We start from the raw sequence: 15496 nt of genomic DNA, 5'->3' as shown, positions 1-15496 counted from the left end.
TTTGCAATTGCATTTTGACTTTTTTTTTTCATTTAGTAGTGCTTGCTTTTTTTTTTAATATTTCATTCGTCCAATTAGTACAACTCCAAAAAGTCATTGTTGATAACAATATAGTATTATAATTAATGTACTTTTTATACGTTCGAATTGAAAGATGATATTTGAATTTTTCATCTTTATCAGAACAAAGTTACAAAAAATTATACTATGAAAGTTTGAGATGACCAAGAATCGATCAATGAAATTAAAGAACACTTCAATTGCCGTATACAAATGTAACATTCAAGTGTTAGTGCATGGTTGTTCACATTTGAAAATTTTAATAATTGTTATGTTTTTTTGCATTTGTTTGTTTAGGAACCTTTTGATCTTTTATAAAAAAAATTGCAACTTTGCCCTTGATCGATCTTAACCTTTACAAAAAAGAAATCAAAGGTAAATTACATAAATATGGTTTGAAAAGTTTGTAACGTAACTCATTGAAGCTCCTCCATCAAGCAATCATATCCAAACAAATAGACCATTCTTTCTGATCTCCATGGATCTTTCCCATGCCCCACCACCTCCCAAGAGACGAGCCGAGCTCGACACGTGGGACACGTTTCTCCACCGCGATCGATCCAAGAATTGAGGCACTCGACATGGAAAGCATGCTCGCAGTTGCCAAGTTCCCTCACATTGTGCCATGCTTCTATTCTACTCAAACAAACCGCACAATCGTATTCTTCCTCGTCCTCCTCGTTCTGAGATCTGAAGGTTGCATATTCGACTACTGGAAGACGATCTTTGTCGACAATTTTGACCGTCAAGTAATCCGGAAGCAGCACGAGTTCAGGAGATAGACGAGACTCATCATCGTTTTCGAAGTAATTGATTCTAGTACTTGTGTGCGTATGATATGGCCTCATGAGATTTGAGAAGAAGATCAAGTATTTGTAGGGTTTTATAAGTGGTGAGTAGCTACAAAATCCCATTCAAGAAGAAAATGAAAATTTTGATTTTGGAGAGATGTTGATATTCCTTAACAAGGGAATGCAAGTACAATTTGAAGTATATTTATAACCTAGAGGAAAATGCACCCTCGAGGTAAATGTGATCGATGACTTTGGTGTTCTTTCGTGTTAAATATGATAATGTCAATAAACTTTGAGACTAGTCTAGTTACACGTAATATTAAGAATATAATAAGAAGAAAAAGAGATAGTACATGTTACACTAAATTATAAGTTTACGTGGACGTCAAGTAGTCGATATATGGGAAATTCAATGCTACTTTAATTATGTGAGTGGGGCTAAGTATTTGATAAAAATATTTGATAAAAATTTATATACAAATCATAAGCGCATGGGCGGAGTTCGTGATCATCCTCTTCAAAGTTGCTTCTAGTGTGTGTTTGTGTGTGACATGGCCTCATGAGATTTGAGAATAAGGTCAAGTATTTGTATTGTAGGTTAATTTTATTAATAGTGTTGAGTAGCAAAAAAACCCCATTTGTAGAAGATGAAAATTCTGAATTTGGAGAGAGATGAAAATCACATATATTTTGATATACTTTATGACTTATGTCAGCTCTAGAAAATGAAAAGCCATAGTGTTAACTTAATTAAGATCAATGACTTTGATGTTCTTTTATGTACGGTATGATAATGATCAATCAATACTGAGATTAGTCTAATCACACATAAATTAAGATTATGAATAAGAAGAAAAAGAACAGTAATATACAGTCCTAAATTACAAATTTTACATTCTAATTAAATTAATTGCAACTTCTAGGAGTAGGGCTGATTCCATGTGTGATGAATCATGAAGAATATTATACATAATCACTTCACAATTATAGGATGGAACAAAATCCAAGAATTATAGGTACCCTTAATTAGTTTCATAATCTAACATTGACCACAACTTTTAACTTCGAAACAAAATTTTAAAATGTTTATTAATTATACTGTTTAGCAAGTATATTAGTCAACTATATATCTGTTTGAGATCTATGAGTCATGACAGTATGACATTTGCTACATTGAATGCTTGAGTTTTTAGTTGAAACATAAAGATATCCAATCATCCGAAACCGGCCAATTGCTACATCATTGAATGCTTGAGTTTTTAATTGAAAATAATTTTCATAATTATTGGCTTTTGGCAACACTAATTCGTTGGGAGGTTAACAATTAACATCCAAAAATTGAATATTTGTACCTTTTGATGGTATCAACTTCTGATTCCACGAATTTCCAATATTCGTGTACATAGTCACTTACATATATCATTCCAGCAATACTATGTTTTCAGTCGTCCAATGTGTAGTCCAAACTAATTATTAATGACATGACAAGTGACCATCCTTTTTAATTTTGTAAATCATTTTATATAAATATTAAAATGATCAACGACTTTAGTATACATTAAACCGCTACTTTTTCGATTGTATTCATATAGTACTACTTTTTAATCATGTATTTACAAACCATAATTTTAAATTTTAAATTTAAATTATATATAAATGTATCCAATTTTTAGGTGTTTTAATTAGAGATGTCGGTTCAACCCGATCCCGATGACTCTTTGTGCTAGGTAAAGTCAGTCTTTTACGATTAAAATAATTAAAAGGGTAGTTACTTGTAAATTTCATAACAATCTGTCAAATTCTGGTTTTGCATACCAGCTTTCAAAATTCGGCTACAAATTAACAAATTGTTGATTTGATCTGATTTAGCAATCAATCAAGATTTCAGTGTTAACATGACTGGATCACATAAACCCTAATTCACTAAATAATTTTATTTAATTTACTATAATATGATATTGTTTGCTGCCTAGCTAAAACATGGCGTCATTTTGGTTCACATCTTGATTGATATTGCAGAACCAGAATAAATTAATATTTTGATTACAAAGTCAGAACAAAACAATAGTTCGATTATGCAAAATCAGAATTTGAAGAAAATTACTGAATATACAAATTACCCATAATTGAAAAGGTACCACGGATCGAGTAAGGAGGAGACATTTAGTATAATTCCTTTTGTTTTACTTATTGCAATGAAATCAATCTTATATAATAGTAAAAATTCAAGAAACTGATGTTGATGTTTCATGCAACTTGTACAAGTCTATTTCATATATGGGCCAAACATACTTGTTTCAAGGTTTCAACTTTCAACTTTCTATCCTTTCACATGAATAGGGAAAGCACCACCACTTATAGCTAGCAACGAAAAATATCCCTTTGAATAAAGGAAAATCACCATCACTCGTTTATATAGATATTTTATTTATGCAACTCCAAACTAGAGTAATTATTAATCAAAGTTTGTAACATACATCTCATTGAAGCTCCTCCATCAAGCAATCTTCTCCAAACAAGTACACCATTCTCTCCGACCTCCATGGATCCTTCCCATGGCCCACCTCCCCGGAGACGAGCCAGGCTCGACACACGGGACATGTGTCACCACCGCGGTCGATCCAAGAATCGAGGCACTCAACATGGAAAGCATGCTCGCATTTGTTAAGTTGCCTCACATTGTGCCATGCCTCTATTCTTTTCAAACAAATTGCGCAATCATCATCGCCCTCTTTTTCGTTGTTGTGAGATATGAAGGTTGCACGTTCGACTACTGGGAGGTGATCTTTGTTGACGGATTTGGTCGTCAGGTAATCGGGAAGTAGCACGTTTGAAGGGGATGGGCGGGACGACTCATCTTCTTCAATGTGTGAGGAGATCAAGTTTTTGAAGGGTTTTGTGAGTGGTGAGAAGAAAGAAAATCCCATTTCAAATGTGGGAGAATATGGGAATTTTGATTTTGGTGAGAGATATATATATATACATATTTGAGGGGAGATGATCACCCATTTTCTTGGAGAATTATTGGATCCCAAAATCAATGACCAAAACTCTATCTCTTAGAATGTCAATCCAAGCGTTCTGAATATCATGTCAATCCAAGCGTTCTGAATATCAATATAAGTGTAATTTTGAAACGAAAATAGTAAGTTTAAGTTAACTAATTTATCTTTTCTACAAAATATCTCAAAACATTAAATTTGCTATAATTCTAAGGACTTAAAAATATTTTTCTCAAAACAGATGGAGTATCAAATTATTTACATGAAAAAACACATGGCGTATCATAATTTCATATCTCATGAAAAAAAAATTAAATATCAATAGTATAGAGTTACAATCAATTGATAATTCTTATAGAGTATATTTTATGAGGATTCTAGCGTAATATCAATATTGCATATGTTCACATAAAAAAAATATGTATGAAAAATGTAATTTGCGTGTATATCTACACGGACTTGCATTATGTTCAGTGTAGTGTGATGATAGCCCAATTGCAATGTGTATAATGCAAAAAATATAAGTATGTAAATGTATTTTTGAATTTTCAAATGATTAAAATTTATGTAAAAATAATTTTACATCCTTATATATATATTTATATTTTTTATTACAACTCTACAAATTGAAAAAAAAAATCATACTACTAAATACTACTAATACCTAACCTAAAGAAAAATGCACCGTCAATTTATGATCAATGACTTTGATGTTCTTTTGTGTAGGGCTTGATAATGACGATGAAAATTCAAAACTGAGAATTGTATATATAGTTATAAGTAATTGTTTGGTTAATGATTCAGCAAAAGCTAAACGGTACGAAATTATTCAATTTTCCGAAATGTATAACTTGTTGCTTTATTAATGAGTAATTATGTTGTGATTAGTAGATCAATTAATGGTTAATGAATTATGAATTAATGTCTTTTCTTTTTTAAAGTAGAACGTCGGCAAAGACTGTTTTTCTCGTCCAAAAGGATATGTGAGCCACATAAATGAAGAAAGCACCTACCACTCATAGAATTTTCTCAATATGTCAATTTTTATTACTAGTACTATTAATTATGTGTCGGCTTTGCATTGTGAAATTAATAAATATCATTGTGAATAGGTCATCATCACTAAGTCAACATTGTGAATGTGGCGAAAAAAAAAGAATCACTTTCAACTATTATCAAATAAATACACCTACAGACTACAGTCCCGGCCTACTACTATGGAGTACTGTATTGAAAATTTTCTTAATACTAGATGAAAAATTAGCACAGTCTGAATTCATTAATTTAACATATGCATGTGATTTTATATGTGGATAACTTATAACTATATAGCTAGGTATGTTAAACAAGGTTGTTTAAGTAGTTAAATGTTTTGTCAATATGATATTTTTTATCTGACGCATCGATCATATATAATTTCCGTCTATTGAAACTATAAGATAATTAATAAATGTCAAAATTACTAAATAAGGAGTAATCTATTATTATCAAAAATTACTCCTAAATAATTGTAGTTGCGACCTGCGATAGTATGCCGAAGATAATTATATTCATAATTATTTAATTTGCTACACTAATTCGTATATGTCTTGGGATGTTCACATTGAAAAAAGATTGGTTTTGGACATTTGTATCAACTCCTCAAATTTCGGATTTGAAAATGCATTTTGATTTTAGACCACTTTGTACGACAAGTCAAATTCCATTATTCTTGTATTCAATCGTTCGACACATATTATTTTTGCAATAATGTATTCTCATTCATCCAATGAATGCTTTGAATACTAATACGGAGTACTAATATATTACCAATTCACTTTTATGTTTTTCTATGACACATAACAATGAATGCTTTAAATATTAGGTAAAAGCTAAAGACATCTAAGTGTCTAACTATAATAAGCCAATATTCATAACTTAAACCCAATTAAATATTTGAATATTAATCTTAAAAAAAATAAATTTTAGACGAGTTTTGATATTTTTTATGAATTTTGAAAGTAGTTTTAAAAATTGTGAACTTTAAGATTGATTTCAATTTTCCATGCCACACAATTCTTCAAACCCGAGAGATTTACGTGACACATTTATCTTATTAGCCACATACTATTATACAACATCGAATTCATGAATTTGAAATGACGCTATTCATGTATAATTCGGACTAAGCCATATAGATTTCATGATTAGCCACATATGATCAAAATCTGCTAAGAATTTTCTATTCGGATCAAGTTGGGAAAATTGCATGCTTTCAAAAGTTCATGATTTTTAAGACTACTTTCAGATTTCATACAAGAAAATATCAAAATTCACCCAAAATTTTAGTTATTTTATACTCAGTTGCGGATGACCTTAGTAGTAGAATCCAATTAATAATGAAGATCAATATCCTTTGTCTTTCAGTTTAGCTTAATTAAACTGATATCATGACATAGGATCGAGTTTAATTAGGAAGTAAATACCCATATAAGATGTGATTAAAACTTCCATTTTTTTTCATTTGTGCATGAATCCTTACAATCTTGGGCACCTTACCAAAATTAAATATTGATGCTATATATATAACTTACCTTATGCGAAACAAAAATTGGTTAAGCTTTTCGAGTCTAAGAAACCATAAATTGCCCTTAATCGATCTTAACCTTTACAAAGGGAAATACAAAAGGTTTTATATTAAAATATTAGTAACATATTTCATTGAAGCTCCTCCATCAAACAATCTTCTCCAAACAAGTAGACCATTCTCTCCGATCTCCATGGATCGTTCCCATGTCCCACCTCCCCGGACACGAGCCTAGCTCGACACACGGGACACGTTTCCCCACCTCGGTCGATCCAAGAATCGAGGCACTCGACATGGAAAGCATGCTCGCAGTTGCCAAGCTCCCTCACATTGTGCCATGCCTCTATTCTTCTCAAACAAACCGCACAATCATGATCACCCCTTCTTCTTCTTCTTCTTCTTCTTCTTCTTCTTCTTCTTCTTCATCGTCCTCCCCCTCCTCCTCGTTCTGTGATCTGAAGGTTGCATGTTCGACTATTGGAAGGCGATCTTTGCATAAAGATTTGTTCGTCAAGTAGTCCGGGAGCAGCACGTTTGAAGGGGACGGGCGGGGCTCGTGATCGTCCTCTTCACAGTTGCTTCTCATGAGATTTGACAAGTATTTGAAGGGTTTTGTGAGTGGCGAGTATAGAGAAAATCCCATTTCAAGAAGATGAAAATTTGGAATTTGGAGAGAGATTTAGAGAGATAGGTATGTTGATAACACTTCATGTCAACTCTAGAAAGGTCTTTATTTATAAGTGGTCCACATTATTTATTTAAGACAACCAAATTTAGCTAGATTGGAGGAACTTAATTATGGTAATAAATTAACTTGTAATGTGTTGTAATGGGGAAACCATGGTAGAGCCAACAGATAAAACTTAATTACCACTGTTAGTACTAATTAAGATAAGTTCAACTTGTCACATATTTTACTAAGTTAGATGCCATACAAGCTATCATTGTTGATGTTAATTAACTTTTTATTTCTGTCATTTTTAAACCTCAAATTGATTAGATATTTGTGAGATATTTATGGGAATCGGTATATATTATAGCGAGTTGCTCATATTCTAAAGTTTTATAATTAATCAAATCAGGTCCACACGGAAAAGAAGTCAATGAATTATAATCATCAATTTGCAATGTATGCTAGCAAGCAAACTCCATCTTAATTAGCAGTTTTACCTTGATAATTAGTGAAAGCTTTTCAGTGATAAAAATAGAAGTATATTCAAGATTCCATCATTTTTATAAGCCTAAACAAGTTTAATATTTATATATTACGAAATTCCGTTAGGTTTCTAAAAACTAGTCAAAGAAAAATTAAGAAGCACGGAATTGCATTACTCGTATAATTACGGAGTATAAAATATTTCATAAGTGATTCATATTAATATAAAAGTTTGAAGTTTATATTAGTACAATTTTTTTATGTACGGATGTACAATACATAAAACAATTCCTTATACTAGTAATATAAGATGATGATATTTGTTGCACCAACATGAACATATTGAAATTTTTGTACCCCACATACATAAATAGTGAAAATATATGTCCACAAAAAAGTTGAAATACAATTTTTTTATATTCGACATACATAAAAAGTTTCATCAATATGAGATAACGATGAACCATCTTTATACAAATTGTGTGATTAAAAAATAATAATATCCACTCTTCAAGGTCTCCAAGGGGCATGGAACTATATTATTTTGCTATAATTCTTTAAAAAGGAGATGAAATTCAGTTTTTCCGGATTTGAATGCAAGACTTCTACTTATCCAATTGTTAATTTACAGTAGTATTTTAATGGGAGTTGCCTTTTATTTCTGGTGTCGTGTGAAAGTCTATGCTCTATTTTGTCTTCTTCTACTACTTGATAATCAACATGTTACACGGAGATTTGTATAAGTTAGTGATCTTGATGTCAAAAGCTATCATAATTAGAACTAATTAGGGTCAACAAGTTACACTCCGTGTACTAATTTTTTTATTTTTTATTTTTTATTTTTTTCATTAAGTATTTTTAACATCACTGTTTTTTAGTCAAGTATTTTAGGTGTTGTCTTTAATTTGTGTTATTTTATTTTTTTGTATTTTATTTAATACTAACATAAAAAGTAATGATAGGTGTGGAAAATAGGCTGGGCAGATTTATAGAGCATACTACAATGAGGACTATTGCAGATGTATGACTTTTAGACGATATAATGCTGACATTCAAAGGAAATTTTGAGATAAAGTGAATTTATAGTTGTTTCTATTGTGGATGTCCTTGTGAAAAATGAGCTAAGTGGAAACTTTTGTAAATAACTTACAATAATAAACTTATTACTTAGTCAGTTTATCCGAAATCCAATATTTTGATTATCGATTGATTAATAATTATTTTTATTTAATAGTTAAAATAATGATACGCCATTTCATCCTACACTAATAAAATAATGACATGTGAATATTCTTTATGATAACACATATCCTCATACACCAATAATTTAATGCCATGTAGATATTCTTTAAAAAAGGAAATAACAAACTAACCCTAGAGGTTTCATTTATTCAATCCTCCTTAAAAATCATAAACGTAAATCCCTCCCTTTTCTTTTCTTTTCTTAATTTTTTTTTTTTTGTCTGCAAGGAAGGTTAGCTCCGATTAATTTACATTTACAACTATATATTTTTTTTACTTGATTTCTTGACTTATTTCAAATAATTGGTACTAGTGTTTCTTCTTCCTTCTAATTTTCTAAGTTAAATGCATAAAAAATATATTAAAGGATCGAAATATCTGTCAAAATATTTTATGTAATTGGTTTGTAACTTTTTACGAGGCAGAATTAAATAAATGATATTGAATGAGAATATGATAAGTATGAGAGTTTTTTATCTAGAAGTTAAAATTTAATTAAAAGAAAATTCTTGATAAATTGAATGTTTCGGTCATCCAATTTATAGTGGAGAGCTTTTGACATTTTGTGGTTTTTAGCATGGTGAAACCTTTATTTAGTGTAGGAGTTGTTAATTTTTTTTAAACGTTTAGCATGGTGAAACCTTTATTTAGTGTAGGAGTTATTAATTTTTTTTAAACGTTTAGCATGGTGAAACTTTATTTAGTGTAGGACTTGTTATAGGACTTGTTAATTTTTTTAAAACGTTTAGCATGGTAAAACCTTTATTTAGTGTAGGAATTGTTAATTTTTTTAAACTTTCAATTGTTAAATGCAGTTGTTTGATACTCTCTCCGTTCTCTATTAGAAATTCCGGTCAATTTTGCGCACTTGTTTTGTAAAAATGATAATAAATAGTTAAAGCGAAAAATTAGTAAAGTAAGATAGAGAATAACGTTGATAACAGTCTTCTCAACATTATTCTCTCTTTTATTTTACCATTTCTCCACTTTAACTATTTATTACTAACATTTTTACAAAATGAGTGCACAAAATTGACTGAGACTCCTAATGGCAGGCGGAGGGAGTATTAATTTATCGCAGTTTTTTTGGCAGCTGAGTGGGGAATTACATGGCATTAAACGTGTATGAGGATATGTATCATCATAATCAAACATTTAGTCTTTTATTTTGTTAATTTTCATACTAATCATTTTACAATATTCGATAAAAATTTAAAATTTTAACTTAAATATTTATATATTTAAAAAAATCCTTATTTTTTTAGTTAGATATTATATAATTAATCCAAATCAAGCTCGAAATTCTGTTACAATTTGACATAAAATTTCTATATCAGTCCTTTCTTATTGCTAAGATAATTAATTTTCAATTAAATTTAAATGTACATGTACAATTTATCTTTTCTCTAGATTACAAATGGTCAATAGCTTAGTCACAAACAACTCAAAGGTTTTTATTTATTTATTTATTACTCCCAATTAAATGTTGCATTTGCCAACAATAATCCCGACCCTAAAAACCGGCTTCATTCTCAAAAGTAACAAATATTAGGTATTTAATCTAATTTAATTTTCATAATTAATAAGTGTTCACTACTATTTTCGGAATCGAATTAGGAATAAAAAATACGTCTATTATATTCGATTGTATATACATCAATAGAATCCTTCGTAATTCCAGAATTAATCAATTTTAATATTAAAAAAAAAAAGAAAAAGAGAAAGAGACGACGGCGATCCCCAATTATGAATCAATACGGTACAATCGTCTCGAAGCAGTTTAACCCATCGAACTCCACCGCAAATCTCGGCGATCTTTTCGTCCGACGATCTTTCCCCGCCGTGGAAGACGAATTGGCACCTTCGTCGCCCTTGGTCTTCTTCAGATCATCAATTTTGGCGGCGGCGGGCGACCGAGAAGACAAAGAAAATCCGAGCTTCTCGCCGCAGAGAGCATCGAACGTGCTGAACATCGACATCGACATAGCCAATTTGATTTTGATTCAAATTGAATTGAAAATTTTGGAATTGTGAAAGGAATAATTGGAAATTGGAGAATGAATGGTTGCTTGCTGAGAAAGCGTTGGAGGGGAAAGGGAATATATAGAGGTGTGAAGAAGCGTGTTTGTGCGTTTTGGAATAACCTCGAAGTTTCTATATTACTCTTCTTTGCTGTTTGCGTGTTGTTTAGCTCTGGCGCTTACTACTATTTTGTAAGTATTATACTAGTATTATTCTTATAAGAAAACTTTTTAATTATTTATACTGATACAAGTCACAATTTTACAAAATACTTAACAAATAATGTAAGGTCAGACAAATATAATAATGTGTAGTCGGTCAACAATATGCCGGTTGCATATAATTTGTGATTAAGCAAGCAACGTTTAGTTGAGAAGCAATTACCAATGATTTGGAACCAACAACAATTAGGAGTACTTAGTATTTAGCAATGACAATGCAATTATTTAGCATTTTCACTAGCAAATAGGGGTTTCCAAATGGCAAGATACTTATTAATTCTTGATTTTAATTATCATCTTATGATTCCAATGAGCTATTGTTATAACATACTCTCTCCATCCCATAAAAGATATCACACTTGTGGGACAACACGAGATTTTAGAATGTTTTATTTTGTACGTAAAGTGGAGAGAAAAAATATTATTTTTATATTAGTGTGAGAGAGAACTTTTACCAAAAAGAAAAGTGAAACATCTTTTATCAGACGGAAGGAATAATAACTATTTAAAAAAAATTATTTAGGATAGGACGTGTTGAACCAAACTAGATCAAATGTCTCGTCTGGTTGCACACAATGTGCACATGTAGAGCGGTCTGGCTGCACGCACTGTGTTCACGAGTTTAGTCGCACGCATCATGCACGAGTTTTGCGCCAATAGTGAGTGCGGTTTGGCTCGCACGTACGGTGCACTAGCCCGCATTTGATTGTGGTGGGTCTTATTATTTTCATCCCTATCCTTTTTCGTGGTGAACAAGTGTCAAGTCAATTGTGGAGAAAGGGTCAATCAATCTTCAAATGCTGGCTAATTTGACCATTTGACCATACGAAATGATCAACGCCCATCCAAATAATAGGAAGTTTCCATACTTATCCGGAACAATAACCAATATATTACTTCTAATAAATAATAATCATTTTCGACATGAGTAAATTCCATTTTCCATGTAAATTGCGATTTTGGTGTATTCATTTGAGACTAACAATTGGTAATCCTTTAGATTGTTATAATTCATTTAAAGGGTATTTGTTTGTAAATTCACAAGTTTTTATTAAATTCTAATTTTGCATACGATCAAATTTATTTTATGAACAATAGCAAAAATTTAAATAAAAATAGATTTTTATAGATCGGTTATATTTATGTTATTTGAGTTGAATTTTTATTTTGATTTCAAAAGAAATTTTACTAGACCTTGTAAAATGTCTTCTTGACCCGAATAAGAAAAGTGACTCGATCATCGCCTATTGCCCTATAGCCAATAGCTCGGGAATTTGAATAGCTCAGTGTATGAAAGTGTGATGTGTGTGTGAATTTAACTCAAAAATAAATACTAGTAAAATAGTTTGAAAATTATTATAATTCTTTAAACTAAATTTTTAGTAATAATTTGGATGTAGACAACGCAATGGGCTCAAAAATAAGAATTAGAGTTTCGGCCTATTCGGGCTGGGCTTGGTTTTGGACTTAGTTGAGTTGGGCCAATGGGCTTAGTACATTTGATCAAGATTTGTTACATACAATCTGAAATATGAACGGCACTTATTAATTAAAACTTTTTATAGATTTATTTTAGGGCTTAGTACGTTTGATCAAGATTTATTTTTATTTTCATTTTTATTATTTGAACTGAAGTGCAATTGGCATTGTAAAATTTTAGTACTCCTACTTATTTAACCAATTAATTAAAACACTAGTACAAAAATCACAGACAAATATAAGCTAACCTTAAAATTGAACTCAATCTTTCTCATATGACATAAAAAAAGGATTATTTGACTAAGCAAAATTGCACAACTAAGAATTTTTTTCCGCTAGAACAAACCTTATTATCGAATTCAATCTTTCTCATATCACATAACAAAGATTATATAACTAACCAAAATCGCACATCTAGAATTTTTTCTGCAATTCCTTAATAATATTGACATCCAACTGAAACGCCTTGGAAAGATAAACAGTGTCGATTTCAGGTTGAGCTGCGAAGAGCCCGTTTGGAAGATTGGTAATCCCGGGATTCTGGCTATTGAAGGCCACCAAAGCAACACTGTTTCCTTTAGCAAGATTACGCACGTTGTGCACGAGGCCAACCGGGACCACAAAAACATCGCCTTGCCCGAGGATCTTGCTGTAGTACTTGTAACTAGGGTACGAGGTTATGAACCCGATCTCCATGGAACCTTCTAGAACAACCACGAGCTCGGTTGCCCTAGAGTGGAAATGGGGCGGGAAAAAGCCGTTAGGGGCCAAATCCGCGCGCATGAACGTCAGCCCGAGGCCGTTGAGCCCCGGCACGGTGGCTGCAGATGCGGTCACCACGGCGGCGCCGTACGGATTTGAGGTGTTTCCCGGCAGATGAAGGCCGCTTCGGAAAAAGTCATTTGGGGTAACGGTGCTTGGGTCCTTGCAAAGTGCTATAAAAGTAAAAAAGTGAGATTTTGATATTATTAATAAATTTTATTTTTTTAAAAATAAAAATTAGGAGTATTTGTTTTGACTATCAGTTTAATAAATCATTCTTGTAGCACGTCTGCATCATTGTCAAATATAGAGAATTGAAATTGACACTAAAAAGTAAGTTTTCTTGGAAAATTCTGAGCACTTTCTGAGCATAACATATACTAGTATAATAGTGTTACCTTTGCCGGTGGAGTCGGCAACGCAGAAATCTTGGAGAGGACTAACATCAAAGGCGAAGACGATGCACACGAAATTCAAAAGGGCCAAAAGGGAGAGTACAGGTGAAATTGAAGCCATTTTGAATCAAAGGTAGACTTGTTTTTTTCAATCTACTTGGAAATGAAGAATTAATCGGTTTTTATAGGAATATTGGACTGAAATTGTTAGAGTTTTATTGCCTTAATTTCTTCTAAAAATGGTAAAAAAAAAATGGTCAAACGATATATTACACTCCCAAATTATACCCACTAATTGTGTATTGCCTTAATTTTCTTTCAAGATCTTTGACAAATCCTAAATTTTTAAATTTGGTCAAATAAAATTAATAGCTAATTTATCATGATTTGATAACAATGTGTCCAATATATGAATTCCATTAGATCGCATATTATATTACACACAATTTCATCACTACTGTCACAACTTCAAGATTTCAAATGGCAAATAGTAGTAATAACTAATAGTAGTAGTATAATTTCGTAAAAATTATTACAGTAATATATGTGACTAAATAAAATTGTGACGCATTCATTTAATGCATGCGAAATATCAATATTTTTGGTACATTTGACGGTATATATAGCGGTAAAAGTGTAATTATATTTAGAGTGAACTACATAAATGGTACCTGATCTTTCAGTTTCGCACATAAATGGTATCTGATCTTTATTTTATATCGTTTTTGGTACCCAGTGACAAAAATAACCCTAGGTACCAAATATGTGATTTTTTTTCATGGAGGATATTTTTAGAAATTTCAATTAAATGGTACCAAATATGTGATTATTTTTTCTTCCTTTCTTATTTCTCTTTTTCTTATTTAGTTCCTTATTCTTTCTTTTTTCTCATTTTCTTCTTTCTTTTTAGTATTTTATCTTCCTTTCTTTTTATGCATACATCTTATTGCATTATATAAATAAAAAAATAAAATACCTAATTAAATTAGTTATTTAAAGTAATTAAATTAATTTATTTTTTATTAAATTATTTTATACTCATTTTAAGGTTGAAACACCTGACTAATAATAAATTATTATTATTATTATTATTATTATTATTATTATTATTATTATTATTATTATTATTATTATTATTATTATTACATAATATTATGTGATTCATAATTTATATAATTATACTATAATTATTTATTAATTACTATTAGTTTTTAGTATAATAATAATAATATTATTATAATATTTAAATATAATTATAACTATAATTATATTTAAATATAATTGAATGATATTAAAAATAAATTAATTATTAATTTATAACATCAAAATAATAATATTAATATTGATTAATAATAATAGTATAAAGAATTAGAAAAATGAAAGAAGATATTATAATATCACTTTTGGTACTAATTTTATGGATGCCCAAAATATCCTCTATGACATAAATGGGAAAATATATTTGTTTAAAGGGCATTTTGGGAAGAAAATTGCATCAGATACCAAAAATGTGATTTATAGGTACCAAAAACAATATAAAATAAAGATCAGGTACCACTTACGTGCGAAAGTGAAAGATCAGGTACCATTTATGTAGTGCACTCTTATATTTAATATGCGCAAATGTAACGTCTCGGTTACATGAATCTATTTATAATTAGTTATTGAAAAAAATAGTTTTATTGATAATTAAAGTTATTCAGTGTAATGCTGTGTGCGGAAAGATATGTGAGAGAGATTGTGACACATATATGAAACAAAATATTTTGTGATAGCGGTAGCAAATGTTAATTACTC

At 30.6% G+C, this 15496-nt stretch overlaps 3 protein-coding genes across 3 annotated transcripts; all 3 read right to left on the bottom strand.

The window, feature by feature from the left end:
- Positions 1-476: 476 nt before the first annotated feature.
- On the bottom strand, positions 477-908 carry LOC125209187 (E3 ubiquitin-protein ligase RHA2B-like). Its single transcript, XM_048108796.1, has one exon. The coding sequence runs from the start codon at positions 906-908 to the stop codon at positions 477-479; it is 432 nt and encodes a 143-aa protein (XP_047964753.1).
- Positions 909-3241: 2333 nt separating this feature from the next.
- LOC125216317 (E3 ubiquitin-protein ligase RHA1B-like) lies at positions 3242-3905 on the bottom strand. The gene has a single exon (XM_048118004.1). It carries the CDS (start codon positions 3779-3781, stop codon positions 3335-3337), a length of 447 nt encoding a protein of 148 aa, XP_047973961.1. The 5' UTR covers positions 3782-3905; the 3' UTR covers positions 3242-3334.
- An 8923-nt stretch (positions 3906-12828) lies between these two features.
- On the bottom strand, positions 12829-13838 carry LOC125211114 (putative germin-like protein 2-1). Its single transcript, XM_048110811.1, has 2 exons — positions 13703-13838; positions 12829-13477 (listed from the first exon to the last, which is right to left on the bottom strand). The coding sequence occupies exons 1-2, from the start codon at positions 13818-13820 to the stop codon at positions 12957-12959; spliced, it is 639 nt and encodes a 212-aa protein (XP_047966768.1). The 5' UTR covers positions 13821-13838; the 3' UTR covers positions 12829-12956.
- Between the last annotated feature and the right edge of the window lie 1658 nt (positions 13839-15496).

This window comes from Salvia hispanica, chromosome 3 (assembly GCF_023119035.1).
Source record: "Salvia hispanica cultivar TCC Black 2014 chromosome 3, UniMelb_Shisp_WGS_1.0, whole genome shotgun sequence".
NCBI lineage: Eukaryota > Viridiplantae > Streptophyta > Magnoliopsida > Lamiales > Lamiaceae > Salvia > Salvia hispanica.
Note: the sequence above shows the minus strand (reverse complement) of the source record. Positions and strands in the feature narration are given on the sequence as shown.